Below are 24,246 nucleotides of genomic sequence, written 5' to 3'. Positions count from 1 at the left end.
ATGCATGTATAACCCTATACTGCACATAGCGTATAAAGGACAGGCAAAAACACTGCCTTACATATGACCATGGTGGGATGATTAACCACAGTGCACTGCAACTCATTGCATTGGTTGATATCTTCCTTCTTGACCTTTTTACAGGATTCATGGCAAAAGTTTCATTTATGGACAATGATTAACCACACACTGACAAAGATAACACACAATAATGACTACAGGTTTACAACCCTACAGATGATAACTTTGTGTTTTGCTCCTGTATCTCATTTATCTGTACCTCATATATTAATAATCAACCTTTGTTTTTGAACTGGCATGGCAAGCATCATCTACACACAATCGCACCTGAACACAAATACTGCTGAGGCTTGGGCTTTGCAGTGTTTCACACACATACACACAACACATACACAGGTGCAAACCCACATACACACACACACAGGCCTGCACACACTCACACGTACACACACACACACACACACACACACACACTCATGCCTGCACACAATCACATGTACACACACACACACACACACACACACTCATGCCTGCACACACTCACACATACACACACACACACACTCATGCCTGCACACAATCACATGTACACACACACACACACACACATACACACACACACACCCACACACACTCATGCCTGCACACAATCACATGTATACACACACACACACACACACACACAGGTGCAAACCCACATACACACACACATATGCCTGCACACACTCATACGTGCACACACACACAAACACACACACACACAAAACTTTTTTTTACCATAACAATCAAAAGGTAAACTTTCATTTGGATCTTCATTTAGATTTGATCCTCATGTTGCCATACAGTAGCATCAACTTAGAAATTGATTTTTACATTTGTGTGGTGTAGGAATACCTCCATTAACATATCCAAGCACTATCTTAAAATAATAGCAGACTTATTGAACTCTCTGTGTATGTTGAAATGATGGCTGAATTTGAGAAACCTAGTACCAACTACTGTATGATCATTGCCCATTTCCAAGGAAACGACAAAAAAGAAAACTTCTTCATAAGGCGAGGTTTACAACACAATCACAAGTCAGTCCTTCATCCATTCCACAATGACCAGTTGTCATTGTTAAAAAAGTTTTTTTATACAAAAGAATAAAACCATTCACCATTTTCATTCACCATTTTGTTTACTCCAGCTACTTAACTACCCCAGTCTCCCCACTCATAGCCCCCACTGCCCAGAAGTGCCACCCCTCTTGGAAAGCAATCAGCCAATGTCTGTGCAGTATTTGCGGGAGAACCATTTTTCATCGGCTTATCACAGTACCGATAGGCCAATCAGAGTGAGAGCCAGTGCAGCTGACAGGAGGTGGTAGGTGCCATGTGATTGGTGAACGCCTGCCTTGTTCTTCTGAACCATCATTCCAGTTCCTGTGCAAGAAGCAGAAACAGCATTACCTCCACCCAACTTTCCTTTCCACTCATGTAGACTATGCTAAACAAATATACCTATCAGGGGGCTTGGAAACATCGGGCCTAAATGCATCCTACTGAGAATGTCTGTTCTGTTCTCCTGTTCATGAACACTTTGATACCTGAATCTCGAGATACTATGATCTCGTGAGCTGCCCCATCACCTCCCTCTCCCCAAGAGCGGATCTCCAGAAACACGTAGCCGTTGTCTTTGGGCAGGGGGAGGTTGACTGATGTCTTGCCTTTGTCCAGAACTTTGAGGGCTGACTGACCCTCATGCTTGTACAGGACCTACAGCAACAATGGTAATCCACAGGTGTAGCATTCCAGTTAGAAATAGTCACACTGGAAGCTGGATAAAAACTTGATGATATTCATCTGATACATGCACAGATGAAGTTCACAGATAAAATTCTAGTTTATGACACAAAGCCTCAATTAAGGGGACTTCTTTGCTTCTTTTCAAGCCTGTCTAATACACAGAATCAGTCATGAAAGTGGTTTGCTCTGAGAGTTCTAACATGGTAGACTCTAAAGAAACACTGAGCATAAAATAAGACAGAAAGGTAGTGATGAGTGAAGAAACCACAGTCTGAAAGGCTTTGATGGCTGCTTAATTCTGTCATGTGTCATGAAAGACAAATTTGACACGTGAACTAATTCATCACAAGGCATGTTTCATGCACTTTTGATTAAATGAGACTGCCAGTTCATTAAATGAGACTACCAGTTCAAGTTACCTAACTCGTCATGTCACAATTATGAAGTAATGTTAAAGAAGACTCTAGGGTTAGGGTTAGTAAATATTCTACACGTGTTATGTTTCACGTAACATATGATCCAACATGCACATGCCCCTGACTGTCACTCACTTTGTAGCCCTGTACTGCAGACTCATTGTCCATAGATTTAACGTGGTCCCATCGCACAGTCACCCAGGAACCATCTGTCTTCCACGAAACGTTTCCAGGAGGACGGTTAGGGGCTGAACATGAGGCCATGCATAGTAAGTGAAGTCATGCAGTGTTCACTTTCTTCTCAACAACAAGGCCATTCCCATGAGACATCATGAATACATTAAAGTAGCATTTATGATTATCCGTGGCAGGTAAAGCTAAGAACTTACAGTTCATCCCACTTTTCTAATTCCCAACATTCAGCACTTTTAAGCTCAAAAGAAGGTTCTTTTTAGTTCCGGCTCTTAAGTGAGACTAGTACATTCACTCTCTGGTTTTACAGACTTGCTATAGCCTCTGGGATTTGTATTTATGTTTGCTTCCACTTTAGCACAAAAAGGACTTTAATTGGATAATTAAGAATCAACAGTGGCAACATCAGAGGTTCCAGAAACCTTTTATACCTCCGGACCAACGGCCAGAGTAAAACTTACGGGGTTTCTTTGTAATGACGGTGGTACGGGGGGAGGGCGGCCCTGTGCCTGCGCTGTTATACACCAGAACAGTCACATGGTAGAGGGTGTTGGGTCGTAAGCCTGACACCCGCGCCATGTTCTCTAGGCCTGCTGTCCTGACGCGGTCTGCCGCTGCCTCTCTCTCGTGCTGCCTCCAGTACCGGATCTACATGCCATTAGAATAGTAGCACAACCTCAGTAGTTATCAAAAACATGGATGTGTATGTCTGTGTCTCTAGATCCCAACAATACTACATCGCTTAGAATCATTTATTGTTTTTAAGATTGATAAGAAAACGCAATGGTAAAGCTTTCTCTAGGCTTTTCATTTCCATCTAATATCTTATCCTCTGCACCTTATTTTCAAAGTCGCTAAAGTTGCACTCTGAATGGGTGAATGTGATGAAAATGGAATGGAATATCTCTCTACTGGCAATAAAGTACAGAATGAGTAAAGAGTAAAGGGTTGAATAAAGATGAGTTACAGTTTTTGTTCAGTGAATCCACAGATATTTTATGATGCAAGACAAAGTTCACTTTAAGTAATGTAGCAGTATATAGCTTGCTCAATGCAGATAAACACATTGTGACACATCAAAGAAAACAGCTGTAATAAATAAATAAAGCCAATGCTCGATAATAGCTTAAGAAGAAACATGTTCTGGGGTTATATGAAAACATGACCTGTGCATAAATCACAGTTCTTTTGTTTCTTCTTTGCATCTGTGCTTATCAGTTGATGGTGTTTGCAAAGCTTAACTATTTGAATGTGAGGAGTAAGTAAGGTAAGGTCTGTGCAAACCTCATAACCGCGCAACACGCCATTGGCGCTTACGTGCTGCACGGGCTCCCAGGAGACTTGGATATCGAAGGCCGTCAGAGCCGTGGCATTGATCCTGCGAGGGGACACTGTGGGCTCTGGTGCAGATGGACAGAGACACAGACGATGAAGAAAAGAGTGTACACTGGGACGCCAAGTGAGCGATTGCCTGAACACTTCTAGGTCTGAGCTCTAGTGGTAAAAATCAGCTAGTCAAATTGAACTAGAAAGACCACCCAAAAAAGAGAGAATAGCTTAGAGTCAGGTTTTACTTTCAAGGTAAATGGTGTTTATAGTCCATTATAGTTATAGTCCAAATATATACAAATATGGGTAAGCCTCTAAGTGTGTTTCAGTACAGCATATTTATGAGGCTGGTTACAGGTTTGTGCTCCATGTCGTACCCTCCTCTGCAGAGTGGACCAGTGCTATCTGGCTGAAAGGGCCCTCGCCCTTCCGGTTGTACGCTTTGATTTTGACTTCGAAAGGGCAGTACGGCGAGAGGCTCTGGTTAGTGTAGACGTAGCGTGTTGACTCCACACCAGGCACACGCACCATCATCCACATCGGGGCTTCCAGCTTTTGGAACGCCAGTATGTAGCCAAAGCCATCTCCGTTCTGATATTCCCTTGCCATGGGCTTTAAAAAAAGTGAAAGAAAGGCCATATGAACACAACTCAAGGTGAAAGCGGTGAAGTGTGTGAGAAGATCACACTTACTGTCCATGTGATGATAAGCTCATTGCGGTCTCCACCTCCCCCACCCAGGCCACTGGGTGCTACTGTAGGCGCTGGGACAACAGACACAAAGTCATACTGTATAAACAACTTTGGTAAAGCTACTCTTTCATGTACTGTGTGCCTATCATAAGACATTAGTGTTAGTTTCCACTGGTGTGTTGAAGTTCGTGAATGGTGTGACAGTAATGCTACACTGACAAATTTGCATCATATTATCACATATTTTAAATGTTTACTAAATGTTTACTGAAGGAACTGCACTTAACCTTATGTTTAGAAAAGAGATTTTTGGTAGATAGAGTTTAGGTTGAAAAATGCTCAAATATTCTTTTAAAGAACACAGTAAAGTATAGCAAGGTCTGTTTAGAACTTTAGAACTGAAACTAAGCCTAGTCTTGAAACCAAGTCTGGTATTGGTACTAAACCATGAGGACAGTGAAAAATCCCTCTGGCTAAACAAGCCATAGTCTGGTTTGAGGTGTCTGGTTAGAGCAGGATTAGTTGGGGCGGGGGTTCCCCTAACCTGCTTGTTTGGTTCGGACAGGCTGCGATGGCATGCTGGGTTCCCCGCTGCCCAGAATGTTGCTGGCGATGACCTGGAACTCGTAGTCCATCCAGGGCCGCAAGTCAATCACACGTGCGGACTCAGCATTGCCCTCGATATTAGCGGGGTCTTAATGTGCATTGCATGATAAATCACCATCTGGTTACAGTGTCATGGAACCTAACAGTCTCCAGTGCACAAATTAAAAGCAGCAGCTGGCATCAGCAGAGTCTAATGTTAAATATATTACATTTCATGTTTTGTTTTTTTGACAGCTTAAGATAGATGTGCTGCCGCCAAACTTTCTCATATTCAGAAGTGCGTTCTCAGCTGCACTGAGTACTGCAATGAACACGTGTGCCTCACCTGTCCTCATCCTCTTCCAGTCATGTGAGTGCTCTGACCGGCCCATGATGACATACTTCCCAATGGGACTGTGGTTGTCATAGCCACGACTCCACCTGAGCTCCACTGATGTCTCATTCACACTCTTTACCACCAAACCTCCAGGGGGCCCTGGAGGTCCTAAAGTCAGCAATGGAGAGAAAGAGACTAAGGTTCCAAACCACATATTACATGCTACATACTTAATCAGTTATACACATACTACAAAAGCTTTACTTACTATACACTTATATTACCATTTTATTAGTATGTACTGTTAGATCATGAGCAAATAGATATTTTGGACACTGTACCAAATCATTATGTGGCACATTGGCTGTAAACGGTATATGGTTAATTACCACAAGTTGGTGGAAAATATACTTTGACATTTTGATACGGTAGCATGTGGTTTTGGAGAGAGAGTTTATAGAGAGGAAGAGGGAGAGCAAATGACAGCTACTTTGTCATTACTGGCGATTGTCCAGAATACACCCTGCAATTTACCGCACACCAGAGCCACTCAGACTCAGCAAATGAATGAACGTGCCATAACACATCCCTCAGAGGTTTAAAGTGTCCATAAGATTCCATGAGCTGCTCTGTATTTTTAGAAGCAGTATAAACTGCGTCAAAGAGTTTGCTGGTCTACTTATCGGAAGCATATGCCACTTGTTATGCCTATATGCCTGTTATGCCAATGGAAACAGACCAATTCCCTCGGATGTGAAATACCAAGCAGAGCTAAATTGAGAGGAAACGCTCTAGTGGAACAGCCAGAGCCTGAGGCCTGCCTCTGTCCTGAGCTGTAATGGACCTGTAATGAGGTCCCCATCTGTGTCCCTCCCCTCACCTCCACCAACTCCCCTCACCTCGCACCACCAGCCTGGCAGACGCCACTGCGCTGTCCACCACCGTCTGGGCCGAACACGTGTATGTGCCTGCATGGCTCAGCTGGGCATTCACAATGGCCAGGTCGCCAATGGTCTCTTTCTGTGGAGGATGACGAGCCATGAAAAAGTGAGGAAAGAACGTTAGGGTAGGATGAAAATTCCACTTTTCGACAAAAAAATTTTGTTTTTATTTATGGATGCTTCAAATATTAATACCTAGCAGAACCACAGATTTGTTGATATAGAATAGAGTGAATAGGAACTGTAGAAAAACAATTTCATTTTGAAGTACACCCTATCGCAGAAAAAGAAACAACTAACCCTGCTAAACTCACAGTAAACATCATCATCTCACAATAAGAAGCCTTTTCTGAAATTCACAACAATTTGTCACAACAAAGTCAAAGCCAGCTCATGATTGAAACTGGAGCTTTGCTGACTCTCACCAAACAAAGCCTATTGTCTCTGATTTAGAGCAAAACACCACACTTCACCAGACAGAACAGAAACACTGGGTGTTCTGTGCTGATGGCATTGATTTTATGGAATTATGTGATGGAAAGAGGGAGCAGAGTCAGTTTACCCCCTCCACGCGATGGTAGTGTCTATTTGGTTCCTCCAGGTCCAGAAGAACCCCATTGAGGGACCAGGTAAATGTGAGATCCATGGTTGGGTCATGTGATGCATGACACTGCAGGGTAACATTTTCTCCCTGGTTGATGTCAGCGTTCGACGGAGCCAGGGTAATTTTGGTAGCATCTAAGCGTGGATGTGATTAGAAAACAGAGGAAGATGAGTACAGTGTCCATACAAGATTTAGAAAAGAAGCAGAAGAATCACAGGTATATTACAATTTTACAGAAAAATTGCCATACTGATCATTCTTTTTGCATAATATGAAACACGCATTTTTGCAAATTTGCTAAACGCTATTCTCATTTCTCTAAACCCAGGTGTTACCACAAACCACACTCAGCCTCATGCTGTCTAACAGAAAGCACAGCCACTCAAAACACCGAACCCCTGGACCTTCAGTGTTAACGCACATAGTTGTCATTGTCTAAACACAAGTGATCTGAATTCCAGACTCATTTTTCTAATGAGGGACCTATTATGCAAAGTGAGTGCATGCGTGAAACAGACCGCAGGAACACTCTATGTTTGGTAAAAAGGAGCTCAACACCCAGCCAAGAAATCAAGGAAGAGGAAGAAGTGGTGAGAGGACAGGAGTGTTGAAGAGAAGGTGAGTGATGACATGCAGTGTTAGAGGCGCACCGGTGGAAGTGGGACATCAGCGACATGGACAGCCAGACCAGCCTTATGCGATCTTTTGGGATAACGTCAGTTTTGATCGGAGTACCGAAGGTCATGAATGGTGTGACAGTAACGCTAGATTCACAAATTTGTTCTTTCCATAGCCAGTCCTCAACTGAGGAATCTTTCTTGACATGGCGATGGAAAGTGTATGACAGACATCTATAAAAAAGATGAGATGTAGTGGATGTAGCCATAGAGTCTTTTCAGGGGATATTCCCTACACTGTCTCAGTAGAGAGGACATAGCTCGTGATGTCCTTTTGGCCTGACCCTGTCCGACAACAAGAAGCAGACTTTTTTTTAAATATATATTTTTATGTAACATACAGGCTCTTGGTTCTTTGGGTGGGTGTCAAAAGAGATGTTCACTAACATTTACATCTGTTGCATAAAAGTGAAATGCTTAGGTTTGCAGTGTGTTTTGCCTACTTTCACAGTTTAATTTATACAGGTATATTGACTTGTTTATCAATGTATTCCATTCATTGTTATCAAGTCATTCAATTCAATGTTTATGGTGGCATACCTCTTACAGAAAGATGGCCGGTGCTGTTGGCTTTGCCTAGGTAGTTCTCAGCAAAGCAGGTGTATTTCCCTTCATCAGCCCTGCTGATGTTGTAGATCCACAGAACTCCGTCTGAAGTCACTGTTACCCTGCATGCCATTACATCATACTTTACTTCTTTGCACCTGCAGGTGCACAGCTTGGGGCTGATCCAGCATAAGAAACCAGCTGCTGCAATCACTATTTCATCTTTTCATCTTTATATTGAATTCCGAGAGCGCAAAACAAGGTCGGGTTGTTTGGGCCATCTTGAAAAAAAACTTCAACACTGCCAAACATGATGAAATCAGCTGAAATTCTTTGGTGTGAGAGCTTTTTTTAAATATTTTTTTAACAGTGTGATTGTCTAGCTCCCATTTCTCCCTTACAGTATGCACTTCTTACACCACTTTAAAGAGGGAGGAAGACTGTGAGAGATGATGGTGTGTGTTACCTGCTGCTGTTGGTGAGGAGCTCAGTGCCTCGGCTCCAGAAGAGCGTGGGTTTGGGTGCAGCACGGGGTTTGCACTCCATCTTCACCTGACCCCCACGTGCTGCAGGGACCAGTTTCCGTACTGGGTTCAGCCTAAAATCTGGAGCCTGGACTGGGAGAGCATAACCCAGCCAGTACAGGCAGGAGAGGAGAGGAGAGAAGAGGAGAGGAGAGGAGAGGAGAGGAACAATCACGTAGTATGAGCAGAGGAAGGAGGAAGGTCTTAGGAAGACTTAACCACAAACACAGCCACAATCAGGGTGGTGGTATGACTGTAGGTGAAACAGGATTTGGACATTGCAGTAGATACAGCAAGAGAACAGAAGGTAGTAGTGGAGTGGAGAGAATTACCTTCATTAGTATTGTGAAATAACACAAGTTAGTATCAGGTTTTTTTCTGGCAAAATGTGTTTGTTGAATGTGGTTCTACTCACCTTGAACCCTGAGTTCTGCATTAGAGTAAATGGTTCCATGTTTATTCTCGGCCACGCATTGGTACATCCCAGAATCCTCCAGGGCCAGGTTGTTGATCTTCAGATGCCCATTGTTCACCTCCGTACGGTCCTGCACAAGGACATAAAATCATCACAATACAATTTCAATAAAGATGCTCAATATAACCAGAAAGAATGGCTGTGTTACGCAGGACACTACTGTATGTGTGTATGTATGCACCATGCATTTGTGTATGTGTGTGAATGACAGACCGTGTGTGTGTGTGTGTGTGTGTGTGTGTATATATGTGTGTGTGTGTGTACGTCAGTAACAGCTCTGTCCATGAGGTGGCAGTAATATCACTGTGTGACATTATCATTGTCAGCCACCTGCTCTCTGGGGCCCCCTGCAGAGGCTCCCAGGCAGGACTAAACCTTCAGAAATACGTCTGCCTGCACTGCCTTTTGCTTAGAATCACCTATCAGTGAGAGCTCTCACAGCTACACGTGTGGCAAGTTTGTTTGAGATAACACCCAGGACAGGTGATAAGGCTGGAACCACATGTTGTAATGGGTACCTCAGGATATGTGTGTGTGTGTGTGTGTGTGTGTGTGTGTGTGCGTGTGTGTACACACATGCATACATATGCAATTTTATAACAGGTTCAACAACTCTTGAATATTAAAAGTATATATATATATATATATATATATATATATATATATATATATATATATATATATATATATATATATATATATATATAATATGAAATATATATGAAATATATATATAGAAAATATGAAGTAAATATCTACAATATTATATGTATATTCTGTGTATATTACTTTGCACCACTTTGCACAACCGGGCAGCACAAATTAATTATTCAATGTCTTTTTCATTTCTGTATTTGATGGGGTTGAAAGAGGCCAAATTCAGATCCACATGTATATGTCCTTTTTAATAGATTCATTATTTTTGTTAACTTAGATTTTTTTTAATGAAATATGCTGGTCAGTTCTTTCAAAAATGTTCAGAGGGTCTTTTGTGAGCAATGTGAGTGTTGTGATCACCCGCATTGATCTAGCTTCTCCATTGCTTATGATGTAGGGTATTCAGTTACTCTCTACCACTATGTGTGTCTGTGTGTGTGTGTGTGTGTGTGTGTGCGTGTGGCTGACCTGAGTGCTTAGAGACAGTCCGTTGCGAAGCCAGCGGATTATAGGTCTCGGTTTACCTGCAGCTACACACCTCCAGTTCAGTTCTGAACTGATCTCAACCTCTGAATCACTCATCACCTGGAGCCACTCTGGCTGGGCTAGACATGGACACACACACACATTCATATGATTGCTACACCAAGATGTTAATGTGGTCTGGGTTGTGGCCAAGTGATTCACATTGTAACTGCCAGCGGAGACTTATTCTCGCACATTATGAATGGTGCAAACATTAATTAACAGGATCGAGTGAATCGGTCTGCCACTTCGACACCAAAGGGTTTCTATGAACTCTTAATAATAGGGCTCATTCATCCGAACAATTGGAACAAGCGCTACTGAAGTGTTAAACGCAGCTGAATAAGGAAAGAACAATAACTCGTTGGCCAATAAATGAATGAATTGTAAGAATTATAGAATGATCAGCACTTACGTAAGGTTTGTTCAGTTTTTGTGAGCTTTTTTTTTTTTTTTTTAAACTTAAGGAGCAGTTGGGAGAGTGGAGAGGAGCACAAATTCCCAAAATGCCATGCGCCAAGTTTGATGACTTCTGAACAGGTCAATTATGGACATGTGTTAGTTCAGTTTAGTTGTGTCTCTGTTTAGTTTCTTAGTGTATAGAAATGTGCTACCATCATTGTGCCGTGCATTTCTCCTAGTTAGCTTGGCTCATTTCCTCTGTTAAGTTCAGTCAAGCTTTTGCTTGGCATTGTGGGCCTTTTAGAGACTAAGCACTGCTTTTTCTCCAACAGTAATGTTATCTTCTGACTCTTCTTCCTTGTCCACATAACCCTATTATGCTGTTATTTTTATAGGCTAGTTTATATCTATTGCGGCTACATGAAGTCTTGTTATTACTAACAGTTACACTAGAGACCACTAGGAACAGAACATTTAGGATTAGATTGTTTGAAGTCTACCTTGGACAGAGATGCGGCCCTGGTGTGTATCCCGACCCTCTGAGCTGTAGGCTTCACACTCATATATGCCCTCGTCATCAAAGGTCAAGTCAGGAATGGCAAGAATGGGGCTATCTGCAGTGCCTCCAACCTTAGATGGCAGCAACCCATCAACTTTCCTCCAGCGCAACTTGGGAGTAGGACTGGAGGAAGAGAAAGACAAAGATAAATAGAAAGCACAGCTTTGATTGCATGCCAGCATTGTGTTTACAGCATTTTGCAGGTGTAGAGGTGATGAATGCGAGTTCCACAGGGAGCCCTATTTTCTGTACCAAGAGCACGTACTTGCCATAGGCGAAACACTCCAACTGTGTGGTGTGGCCAGCCAACGCGTATGTCTCAGAGGGGAAACGCACACGGATGTTTGGGGCTGACTTCCTGGGGTTAGCTAAAGATCAGACGGTAAAAAAAAGAACATAAAAAGGACAAAAGCAACTTTTTGGCATCGTAAATATCGTCTGCAAACCAAACACCGAAGGCAAACTGAAGTACCAAATGCCAAAAGCAAAAACACCATGGTATATTTGTAACCTCCAGTGAAAATGTAATCTAAATTGAATATCAATAGTGTCTGATAAACAGACAAAGAAGCTGTAAATGAACTGGGTGCCAAGCTCCTGTTTGTCTAGTGAGTAATCTTATATGATTCAATTCAATTCAATTTATATTGTACTTTCAACAAAGACATTGTCACAATGAAACTTTATGTATAACCAGGAATATATGCGTAGGCAGTTGTACAGAGATGAGGGGCTAAAGGTTAGCGGTTAGCACTGACCGTCAGGCTGCACTGTCAGCTGGATAGCTTTGCTGAAGGTACTCTTGGTGCTGATATCCATGTTGATTGTGGTGAGGCAGAAATAATTGCCTGTGTCGTTAGCTCTGGCGCTGGCTAGGTACAGGTTGCCCGTCACCTGGGAGACAAACCACCTACCCCCATCCGGCTGGACAAAGCTTGGGAAGTCATTGAGGATCCAGCGGTAGGAGAGAGCTGGCGAGAGAGGATAGGTGAGGCGGTGTCATTTTTCCTTGCTTGGCATACAAAGTTGCCCAGAATTGCTGGCTCATCTGTGGCCTCCAGACTACCTGGGTAATGAGCTGGCACTTGGCAAGTGAGGAATGTTCCGGTGCCCTCATAAACTGTCTGAGGGCTCCTGCTTTCTGAAGGGAAGTCATGGAGGTCTAAAAGAGACAAACCATCATGAGACGTCCAACTTATTTTACCATCAGCCAGCTAACACAAGTTGCTGAGTCCAACATAATACAGCTGCAGAATTTAGCTTTCACCAGGGCACTAGGGCTGAGACTAATGGAGCTCTGAGCGTCACTCACAGCCAAATTTGAGGTTAGCAGCACGGCTCAGGATTGTTCCGCAGCGATTGGTGGCGAGGCACTGGTATGAGCCAGCATCACGGCCATGTTGGGGGTTATTGATCACAAGGTTCCCGGCCACCATTGTGTAGTGGGAGTCCTCTACTGTCACCACATCTGTGCCATTCACACGCCACCTGGACCGAACCGCAGAGAAAGGAGAAGGTTCATAGCAGATTCCCTGAATAATACTGCTTGGAAAATAGAGTATAAACTTGTAGTTTCTGTGTGTGGAATTCAGACAGTGCAGCACCACTTTCTAAAATACTTGAACACATCCATTCAATGCTCTCTTTATTAGACACGCCATTTCTTTCAGAAACACCTTGCGGGTGTACATAGATGGTGTACAGGTATAGTCTGCAGCCCATCTGTTGCTGTGCAGTTTGTGCTTATCACGCTTTTTGCCCTTCTTCACTGGTTTGTTTCTGCTGGCTGGTTATTTCACTCTTAACCAAAGTATAAAAACTCCACACACTGGTGTGTCTAATTCATATGTAATAGTTCATCACCTACAAACATGTCATTACCATATCAGGGATAATGGGGCGTTCAAATCTTCTCCAGGTCAGAAACTGGTCAGTACCAAATAGGCCACATGTACCCCTATATTAAAAACATTTATGAATCAGGGGTAACTAATAATGTGCCCTATAGGTATACATTTAACTCATCTGGAAGGCATAAAGTTTATATTTGTCTATTGGGATCATCTGTTGTTGAGTGGATTATATGCTCCTAGGTGGTAGGTGGAACCAGGATGTGTTACCTGTAGGAAGCAGCCGGGCTGGCCCTAGCCTGGCAGTTCAGGGTGACCTTTCCTTCAGGCAGCCCCTCTGGGTAGATCACGCTAGAGGGCTGCTCTTCAAACACTGGCCCACTGTCATGACCCGATACACACACATCTCCACCTAAGACATGTGCGTGTGAGTACATTCGCACAAACACACAAACACACACATACAGAGAGCAAAAAGTAATTTAATTCCAAGTAGACACTAGGTACATCTAGGTGGACTCACTGACTGGTAAGCAATTTCCTGTATTTAAAGAGCATACAACATATTTCTGCAATAATAGCTGCTGACTCTGTACCAATATGCTTCCATTATACTGCAGCGTTACCAACAGTGAGTGAACGTCTTTGGTGGTCTACATTAATCCAGTCCCAACCGCACACATTGTATGGCTGTCTCCAATAACTAGCATGCACATAATTTAGCACTAGTTTTCACTTTGTAATAGAAATACTGTAGAACTAAAGCATCACACGAAAATAAACAACAGCAATGATTTCAAAGGTGTTCCACAAGACACTGGGCCATATAACCAACATGATTACAGAAGCATATTTACAAATGACATGATCTCTGTGCCTCTGTGCCACTGCATTGTTGAATGGAATCTAATTTGTACAGCAGGTGGAAGCCAAGAAATGGAGGAGCTGAGATGGTGAATGTGCACACAGTGGTGGTGGTGGTGGGGTATTTGGAGTACTCCTCCGGGGATACATGCTATCAGATATAATTCACTCAACTACTGTGGCAAGGAAAGAAGAAGCAGAGATCCACAGACAGAGCATTTGTTCTATAGGTAGCAGCAAAAACGTCTAGTGCAATGTGAACTGGGTCAGAGACTGAGACTATAAGGGTTGCTATAAAAGGGGGGGGGGCGTATGAGAGAATGTATATCTGACTACAGAAAGGGGTTATGATTTCTGCATTGTATATGTGTGTGTATGTGTTGGAACATTTTCAAATATGTGCTTGCATTGGTACTATGCAACTGTTTATGATGCAGGTTTGTGCACAAGGATTTAATGATTTGCGGGTGTGGCCATTGTTTCATGAATTATGAATTTACAGTCCACAATTCAGACTTCGTGACTGTGTGTGTGTATGTGTGTGTGTGTGCATGTGTGTGTGTGTGAGAGCATGAGTGAGCATGTAAATTTGTGTGCTTGTGCATGTGTGCAAGTGCGTGTCTACTTGCAAGGCCCACTGGAATCTGGGACAGCAGAGAAAAGAGAGGCGAGGAGAGTAGAGGAGAGGAGAGGAGAGGAGAGGAGAGGGGGAGAGAGGAGAGGAGAGGAGAGGAGAGGGGGAGAGAGGAGAGGAGAAGAGAGGAGAGGAGAGGAGGGGAGAGGAGAGGAGAGGAGAGGAGAGGAGAAGAGATTGCTCCTGATCGGCCAGTTCCCCGAGTTAGTCGCTGCTTGTGGTTCATCCTATAACTGAATTCCAGCATGAACGCTTCCCTGTTCACACTCACCTTCCTCAGGAGCTGCAACCCCCAGTGCATCAGCTCTTGCCTGAGGCAGCATTAAATGTTCTGTGTGGTTATACTCCACTAATGCACATTATAAACACAGTAGAGGAAATGAGTGAGACACAGTGACTTCTCAGCACTGCTAGCTGAATCACTGTCATTAGTTTTGCTTGCTTGATGAAGAGACTTGATGGAGAACCTTTTGTTTCTAAAGATATTCATGCCTTTAGACACTAATCTAATCCGTAAGCAATCATATCATTTCTCATTCATGCAAAATGCATCCAAAATTGTCAGTTAGAAATTTAGTGAGGCAATGGTTTGCGACTGCTTCTGCAATGGAGCCTACATCTGCAATGGCATGTTTAATTGCAATAAAGGGCAGCATTGACTTTTCATTAACCTTTAATGGTGAATTATTTCAATCCCAAGAAAAGAACTCATGAAAATGTCTCTCAAGACAATCCAATCATTTCCACTCACTAACCTAAAACACAATCAGTGATTTATGTAGATTCTAGCCTCCTCGACACGCATACAAACGTGCTTACCAGACTAATGCCCCGTCATCACTTTGACTTCCTACATCTCACTGGCAACAGGCAGTGCGAGGAAAGGGCAGGGGTCACAGAACAGAGGCCGCAGGGGGCCGGGGTTGCTTACCAGCTGCAAGGCAGGGCTCCAGGGAGTTGAGAGCTAGCAGAATCAAAAGAAACCTCATCCTCCTTCCACAGTCACACCCAGGTGAGAGACGCCCTGCTGGTACCTGTAGAGCGACATGATAGTCAGGGTCACTCACTCACTGCTAATAACTCTGCACTTTGGTGCTCTTGTCAGCCAGGTCCTGCCATTCAGCTAACAGAGATCAGAACAGCAAATGAAGTCTTTAAATAGGTGAGAACCTGGCTGGTTATGAGTGAAAATGTCTGGAAGAAAGAGGGTAGGTAATAAAGACGTGTGGAAGAGTGTCTGCGTGTGCAGGCTTGCAGCATGAGCAGCTCCCGAAATGGCTCTGCTCCTTTGGTCCACACATTTTTGAAAAATAACATACGTGTTCCTCTGTGCTCCCCTTCCAACCTTCTCTTATTGATAGAGCCGTTGAAACAGCAGCTCCGGGAAGTTTCCCAACAGCCATCTCAAGTGTTTAAGCCTTACATACTCAAATGAGCTCTGACATCATATTCTGACCTCAAACCCATAGCTTCAGCTACCCGACATTCCCTCTATTTCCTGTTTCCTCCCACTAATTTGTCACCTGCTACTCGATGGTAGGAGCTATTAAGACAGGAGTCCACATCTGGAAGAAGCCTCTCCAAAATAGCTCTGGGTAATTGGCTGGGCTGCACTCAGTAATAGAGTGCTACACTGATCTCAATCAGGTCCTCCCAGTATGTGTACAGAGTTTGTGGAGTGATATCTCTCAACAGCACAGCAGAACCCCTTCCTGGACCTGTAATTGGCATTCACACATCTTTCCTGGCCTGAAAAACATCCTTTCATGGCACAAAGCGCTTCACTGTGGACTGTGGATTGTGGTAAGTCAGTTGATAAAGTGTAAATATACACCTCTACTTGTCATGTGCTCTTCACAGGAGTGGTGCTCAGATCAACGCCCAACAGTCACTTACAGCTGCTCAAGTGAGGAAGAGCAACAGTATTAGCCCTAGATTCTTGAATTACACCTAGAAGAAGCGTTCTGAAGGCTGGCTGCTGCCTGACTGGATCAAAAGCTTGCTTTCTTGGCATCTGTTTGAAGATGTGGCAACACTTCCAGCTTCCCCCTTAGCAGCAGGACAGGTTTTCATAGAATTAATTGGCTAGATTTGTGTCTGCTGACCTAAGTTGGTGCTCAGTATGAACACTGAATTTGTCTTCTTGTATATAGTTGGGTTGAGGAACAAGAAACCAAAGAGGCTTCTATGCTTTGCTTACATTTGATTGCAGTATGGCAAATTCACAATTAAATCAATAGCATTTCTTTCTTTTAGCACACACACACACACACACACACACACACACACACACACACACACACACACACACACACACACACACAAACGTAGATGTTCCCAGTCATTCCTAATCATTCCCAGTCATTCCAAACTCTGTATTACTTTCTCTACGTTTCTCATCACTTCATCTTTCCCCTTATAAAAAGTCATTCTCTGGCTGAAGCGATGAGATTCTCAGTGCTGCCCTCTGCTGATGGCTCACTGCCTATCCAGCAGGTGGTCCATGTGGTCCTGGACTCCGGATGAGATTAGGCCAGTTCTCACCCAGAAAAACAAAAAAACCTCATTGTGTAGGGAGTTTTTGCTCGAGCAACATGTCTTCCAGTTCTGAGGTCTCTACCAATCCCCTGCCTGTACCCCCTGCTTAAAATCAGCAGGGCCACTGCAGATGTGGAAAGACAAGTCCATTAAACTAAGCAGTCCATTGAATAGCCTCTTGCTCAAGAACATCAGCCAGTCTCGCCGTGATCTCAAAACTAGCTTGCCAGTGTCAGCGACAATCTAGTCCCTGTACAAACATGCAGTCCCTGCTTGGAATAGTGTTTACGATGCAGTTGTGAGAGGAATCACAATTATGATCTACCAAGGCAAAGAACATCTTCTTTGCCAAATAAATTTAAAAACTGCTACAAATGCATCTGATAAAAAGCATATTCGTGCATGGCCTCATATACAATATAAGAAGAGAAGATGGGATCCTAGTTCTCTTATATTACACGTCACCTGTCCATACCACTTGTGATCAACTTCTTATAAACCCTATCACTGTCTCCAGGTTTTATAAACCCGCGTAACCCACATGATAGTCTTTTCGAGAAAACAGTGGAGGAGCGATGACAACACGCTTTAAGGGTAATGGGTAGTCATGCTTCAGCATTTACCCAGGTGCTTGCTGCACTGTGTGCTTGGACACAGTGACGAGCCGGCTCCACTGGCTATTTAAAAAACGATTTGAAATGCAAATTTGCCATTTTCGTACATCAGTGAAGAACATGTCAAATCACATCTGCAAACCCCCATTTTCATTAGAACTTATTTGAGTAGTTAGGCTCGGTTTGTGCGATTCAAAGCATGACATTAAGTTAAAGCAGAACTGGAAAGCATGACTGACATTTAAAAAACAGTCTGTAATGGGCTGCGACAGGCAGGTGCCACCTTTTTAGAACAAGATCCTAATCATCTTAATCTTCAGACAATACAAATGATATTCTTTGAATAATGATTGACAGATCAATCTGTTTACAAGCAAGGTGCACAGAGTGTTCTTATGCAGGCTCTAATAGTCCCACTTTCACAAGATAGTGACCATTCTCCTCCGTGCCTCTCTAAGCCTCTCAGCAGGTCTCGGTTAACCCCTCTGGTACTTCATATTCCAGCCACAAGCTATGTCTCATGCTAATGAGGTGGAGGTTAGACCAGTTGTCAGAAAACGTGACTATTACTCCGGGGGTCAATAATTCTAACCTTATGTAATGAAATGGCATTTATTTTCTCCCATGGATTCTGCTGCTATTATCTCCATATGGGGCAAGGTCATATGTCCTGCCATTAGACCAGCATACAGAGGCAAACTAACTCCACACTGCTAACTGAAAATCAAATAAATATACTGTCCACTCATCCATTACTTATCAGTGCCTTCATCAATATTCCACCATGTTGCCACACACTGGAGCAGAAATTAGATTAAATCTTTAGCTACACTTAGCTGCACCATCTCTACTAACATGATTCACAGCAAGGAGAATTTGGATAAAAAGTAATAAAGTGATATCCGACTAATTGCTGGCATTTCCGTGGAGAAAGGAGCTTAAAGAGAGTTTTTAAAATGCTCAGCGACTTAGACAGCTCTGGGAGGAGAAGCAGCGCTGAGTGCACCCGTTTTATCCTGACCTCTGCGGAAGATGGAAACCAGTCATCCTCTGTGGCTCGAATGGATCAGATTTCACATACCATCACAATGCGTGACCTTTCCTGTGACTGCACTTTGTATGTGTTTCCAGTGGTTCCCCAAGTACAGCTCAGAGAGAAACAGCAAAATCGAACAATACCCACTTGTTATTATGCGTTTCTTAAGATTGCACTAAAGCAAATTGAACTGGAAATAGCAACAGTGCTTGCACTTTATATTAGAATTCTTAACTGAAAGTTAATTGTTGCAACAATGAAAAAGTATTTGACCCTAGTATGTTGAAGTGGGACACCTGTCACCAACAATTCATTGACAAGCGATATCACCACATGAGTTCTTAGTCCACCTCATGAGCTGATGTGCCTCTGAGATGCATTCTGCATGCACAGAGAACACAGCGAGACCACAGCAGACAGCTCCTGCTCAGGACCGTGCCGCTTGCTCTGGCTGTGATGACTCGTGCCTGTGCACATAATGGCATGCCCTCCCCGCTACCCCCCCCCCCCCCCATACCAAGCAGATGGTGTGCAAGATGGTGTTTGTCTGGCCACAGGAGTCAAAAGCGCACGGCTGAAACTGGTGAGAGGGAGCGTAGGAGGGCATGCGACCTCTGAGAGTCAAATGCCCTCGCAGAGGTTCAAGAGCCAGTCCGTGTCTGACACATCAACATGACAGTGTGTGAGTGCTGAGTACCAGGAATGTGGTGGACTCCTGATAGAGGGTAATGTTAAGCTCCCTCTTTCAAGGAGAGGACACCCTTGCATTGTGGTGACATTTCACAGGAATAGTACCATAATACCATTTTTCTTTCTCCTCCTCTTTTTAAGCTACTAGAACAGTTCTGTTCTTTCTGCAAAGGCTTTGATTGGTTTTTTTTGTGTGTTTTCATGGATTTTTGTGCTTCACTCCTTGATAAGTCATACAGCTCAAAATCCATATATACAAGACACAGCTGTATTTCATCCATCAACGTCCTCTCATGCATTTCTCTCTGATCAGCAGAGCACTGGACAGGGACCCTGAAATCCAAGGTCACACACATACCCTTTAACCCTTTTTGATGTTTTTTTACATTCCCAGTCTGCTCTGAGTGACGGGGCTCTCACTCCTCATTGATACCCACCCACTGTGATGAGGTCCATTGAGCACCAAATGATGCCAGATCCACCGACAGCTGCACGCGTGATGGGAGCGATAAACATGCACAGTGATGTCACAGCGAACAGGCTACGGTCTCGGCGACAAGCGCAGCGTCTGTGTCGTTCCAGGAAGACAAAGGAGGCTCTGTGTCTGTGTCGTTCCAGCTACCAGACATAAACAGAGCCTCATCTGTCCTGAAACACTCTGCAGTAAAGATGAAGGAACCTCCTGCTCTCTTCTGCCCCTACCTCCACCCGTACACACAACAACACCCTTTCTTGTTGTTACTCATATCTAAGTTGGAGCTACATGACATGGTAGATGTAGAGACCCTTGATCTTTTGACCCTGGACACAGACATATATGGCCTTCTGACATCTGACCATCCAAAGTGACTTGCACTCTTTGGTCAGACTTATTTATTGGTGGCCTTGCCACCAAATGATGTAGTAAATAATGTTCCCTGAGGCACTGTTGATCCAGATGTATTTTGGTTAAGGTTAAGTAAGTCTGCTCTTAGGATGAAGATGTTATTAAAATCTGCAAACAGTTCACTGACTCACTGCAGTAAGTGCATGATTCTAGCTGTCTTGTATGGACTTGAAGCCTTTGGACAAGGTCATTTTTCAGCGACTAGACAGAATGCTCTACCAGCAAACATCAGGTAATTCTGTCCCACATCACTGCAGACTCTCAGTTCTTTAAATGAGCAGCTTATTATACAAAATAGTATGAGGCTCTCAGTTGCTCCTTAAAGAGCTCTTAGATATGATGGAATAGGAATACATATTTGCAAAAGATGGAATAATTTTTAAAGATTTACAAAACGCTGAGGCAGATATGATCTGCCAGGTGTGATACACTTCCCTTTTCCCAGGAAACAAAACTATGCTCCACTGGGATTCCTGATTTGCTCATCCTCTAGAACCCCGGTGACACCCTTCCTCATAGGATTGGTCCATTCCCTCTTGTATGAAAGTCAGGAGTCAAGACTGTATCAGAGTGGGCCAGGTAGGAACAATCAATAAAGCTGGCAAGAAATGAGAGTGTCTGACAAGCTGCCAAAAAGGTTCGAACCAAACTGATATCACTGTTATTCATCTGAAGCACATTTATACAGCTAGATGATGTCAGTCAACCCCAGTAAACATGCAGTGAGATTTGACTGACATGTAAAAAAACTGATACAATCCTAACAGAGAAATATATTACATAAAGGAATTTGGAAATGTACTTGTCTTGAACCAGTAGTTAGTTATATATGCACACTTTACACAGATACACATCTTTTTTCAGGGGTTCCCAAGTCTGGCAGTGGAGATTTACTACCTTGCGGAGTTTAGTTCCAACCCTAATCTAACACCTGTTCCAGTTAATCAAACCCCTGAGCAGCGTGTGAATATTAGAGTCAATTGTGTTGGAGTTAACCTCTGCAGGGCAGTAGATCTGAGCTGGTCTCCACAGCCTTATAGTGACAAAGAGAACCATAGTACATCCATTTAGAAAGAAACTCAGTAGATCTGAAGAAAAGACAGAGCATAAACAACGCTAAACCCTCAGAAGGGCACATCCTCAGCTTCAAACCCCTCAGTCTCCCCAAAAACACTCTCCAAGCTCTGCCTGTTTTGGAAAACACATGAATGTGAGGAATGTTTAATCATATACATGCCCTTTTCCCGAGAGGCATGAGGCAGTATTTACATGCTTAATTTGATATTTACATGCATCAATTTATAATTGAATGCATTATTTTGTATATACTTCCAGGTCATAGGCAACTCCATGGACGAACCTGAAGCTCGACTAAATTATCTCCAGCACAATGTCTCTCCAAGCATCTGGCTAGCAAAGACCGGCACGCTCGTCCTTGGGCTGTCGTTTGGCTCCCAGCCTTCTTTCTTTTTCCTCTGCTCTCCCTCACGTTCACACTGCCACCCCCCAAATAAGCGCTTCGTCTTCAGTTCTGCTGAAACACCTGAGCACATGGACCGCTGTAGCTCCTGACCCCTGGCCAGATGTAGTCAGCATTAGCAGGTCACACTGGGCTTTCTGATCCTGCTTCACTGGGTTTTGATTTGCTTGACTGTGGCCAGTGTTACCATTGTCAGTGCTGCTGACACCATAGGCGTGCCAACTCCCCAAACACCTTCAGTGTACATCCAGTCCCAAAGCCTGTTACCAGTGATGTGTGACACCACCTCAGCTTGCTTACGTGATTCCTGACTCAGTCGCCCCTTTACTGCACTTGGGGGGATTCTGCAGATACTGTTAGGAATTAGGGTTTAAGTACAAAGAGGTGCTGTTCACTGGCACTTTTGAGGTGGCAGTTTCTGTGGGAGTGTTTGGTCCCCGAAGTCTGTTAGCGTTGTGATGTTTAAGACAGCTTTACGAGAGGCAAACCGGGCTGGATACTCAGAAAAGGTCAGATTTAAATGGAGCATACACAAAGACCATGAAATCATAAAATTATATTGCAAAGAATAATTCAAGTAGCAACTTGACTGAATTATGTATGAACATATTGTTGGTGAACTGGGCTAAAATGATGGCAGTTTTAGAATGACTAAATTGCAGATGATTGCCACTAAACTAATGTCATTTGAAATTTCTGAACAAAAAGCACACTGTTCTATGCTGAACAAGACAGCATTACTATAACCAGTTACCGTCTATGCTAAAGAATGAAAGGCATTCTCCATCTCTAAATCTGAGTGTTATCAGTAAATCTCTCAGAAGTGCGGCAGTCATACTTTCATCCTATACAATTAGAACTAAGCAGTCAAACTTCAGCCCATTACCTCGCCTCCAATGATGGATGCTATGGAGAGAAAAAAAAAAAAGAGCTAAATGGGTGTACATTCCTTCCAACATTACTCCATTGTCTGTGTATGCAACTTTCACATATAATATGAATGATATGGCTGATAAAGCTCGTAATTACCCTTTAAATATCTTTCCCAAAACAGAAGTCAAAGGAGGGGATGCTTTATAATTAGTAATTACGGCAAGTGCCGTTGAAAACTGGCAGCATTTTTACACGTTTACATTAGTCACCATCATAAGTGCTTTTAAGGCGCATAAGGCAGCGATCGCACCTGTGTTTTAGAGTGCTGTTCCAGCAGCATAGTTATCTCTCCTCTCGCCCTGGGCAAAAATCTGGGCGACGGTTATATTTAGGAGAGCTGTTTCCTCTCAGTGACAAGGGAAGGAAAACTACACGAGCTTCTTATTCGCCGGCAGCTGCGTAAACCCAATGTATATAATAGCTGTCCGACGAAACTGTCATTTCCGTTTTAAAGTATTTGGGTTGTAGCTAGGTTATGTTTATTTTGCAAATACATATAGAATATACCTTAGCCCGAGGAACCTATTGCGCAATCAGTTGCTGTAGCTGGATGTGGGACCTTTCTGTATTTTTCGAAACAGCGTGTAGATCGGGGCGCATCGTCCTATTTTACCTCTAAAAACAGGTCGAGGTGCAAAAAAAATGTGTCTGTAACCGAGACAACAAATTGCTCGGCTTTAGGCGTTATTTTGAAAGCGTGCTCCTACCTTAATAATTAGGATGCGATCGCAGTCGTTCCTCCTCGTTCGGCGATGCTGTGTTGACTCCCGGCAGAGGGGATGCGTAGTCTGCCGATCATGCGCAAGGGGGTGACTGATGCTGCCCGCATCTAACGCCCTGTAATAAAGGGACCGGACCGAGTCTTCTCCTAACAGTACTCTGTTGGTCAGGCAGAAGCCGACAGTCACAAGAAGATATGTCTTTATTGGGATACGCTCGGTTTCTCTCGCTCACTCCTTTCACAGTCTAAAGCATCCCCCTCCTATCATTTCCCTCGCGCTAACCCTGCACCAATCCACCTTCTCCTGGCTGAACATCAGCCCCTCCCTCGCTCTGTGTCTCCACTCTCTCGTCACATGGAATAATAAGGACAGAGCTACAATAGCTATGAAAATGCACCTCTCTTTTGTTATCAGACACCCGCACAGTGTATTGTCTCAGAACAGGAGCAGTTTTCTTCAGTGTGGGGGTTGGAGTGTACACCCGTCCCACCCCCCCCCCCCCCCACCCCCCCTTCACACTTAATGAAAATCTCTTGACACCATTTGTTTAAAACCTAATTAACACACAAGCCATACATCACTTTATGTTTTAAAAAGACAAACAATGTTTGTTTAGTTTGCAGTTATATAATAAAAGCCCATAAAAGTCCTGTAAATGTGTCTGTCAGTGCCTGTGGTGGCTATTACTCAGACCTGCACCAGGTGGTGAATGTCATTACTGAACTGCTCA

At 43.5% G+C, this 24,246-nt stretch overlaps 1 protein-coding gene across 3 annotated transcripts; it reads right to left on the bottom strand.

Moving 5' to 3' along the window:
- Positions 1-721: 721 nt before the first annotated feature.
- Positions 722-23,825, bottom strand: cntn2 (contactin 2). Of its 3 annotated transcripts, none has more exons than XM_035520568.1 (24): positions 23,502-23,825; positions 22,748-22,767; positions 15,549-15,651; positions 13,390-13,531; positions 12,582-12,757; positions 12,336-12,431; positions 12,028-12,240; positions 11,535-11,637; positions 11,211-11,392; positions 10,252-10,388; positions 9,067-9,196; positions 8,594-8,744; positions 8,122-8,249; positions 6,863-7,038; positions 6,259-6,379; positions 5,369-5,527; positions 4,982-5,131; positions 4,438-4,508; positions 4,123-4,357; positions 3,701-3,816; positions 2,878-3,064; positions 2,360-2,472; positions 1,610-1,778; positions 722-1,445 (listed from the first exon to the last, which is right to left on the bottom strand). In XM_035520568.1, exons 3-24 carry the CDS (start codon positions 15,604-15,606, stop codon positions 1,333-1,335), a joined length of 3,126 nt encoding a protein of 1,041 aa, XP_035376461.1. In that variant the 5' UTR covers positions 15,607-15,651; positions 22,748-22,767; positions 23,502-23,825; the 3' UTR covers positions 722-1,332. The 3 variants fall into 3 exon arrangements, with proteins under 3 accessions (XP_035376461.1, XP_035376462.1, XP_026884217.2); XM_035520569.1 differs by lacking the exon at positions 23,502-23,825 and adding an exon at positions 23,302-23,354; XM_027028416.2 differs by lacking the exon at positions 22,748-22,767.
- Between the last annotated feature and the right edge of the window lie 421 nt (positions 23,826-24,246).

The sequence above is a fragment of the Electrophorus electricus genome, chromosome 20 (genome assembly GCF_013358815.1).
Source record: "Electrophorus electricus isolate fEleEle1 chromosome 20, fEleEle1.pri, whole genome shotgun sequence".
NCBI lineage: Eukaryota > Metazoa > Chordata > Actinopteri > Gymnotiformes > Gymnotidae > Electrophorus > Electrophorus electricus.
This window is presented reverse-complemented; position numbering and strand designations above follow the sequence as displayed.

Excerpts from the sequence above, each read along its gene's own strand:
- cntn2 (XM_035520568.1), bottom strand. The coding sequence starts at position 15,606 with ATGAGGTTTCTTTTGATTCTGCTAGCTCTCAACTCCCTGGAGCCCTGC. Across the intron at positions 12,432-12,581 it reads TGCTAACCTCAAATTTGGCT|ACCTCCATGACTTCCCTTCA; the intron begins GTGAGTGACGCT and ends TGTCTCTTTTAG. Across the intron at positions 4,509-4,981 it reads TGTCCGAACCAAACAAGCAG|CGCCTACAGTAGCACCCAGT; the intron begins GTTAGGGGAACC and ends CTGTTGTCCCAG.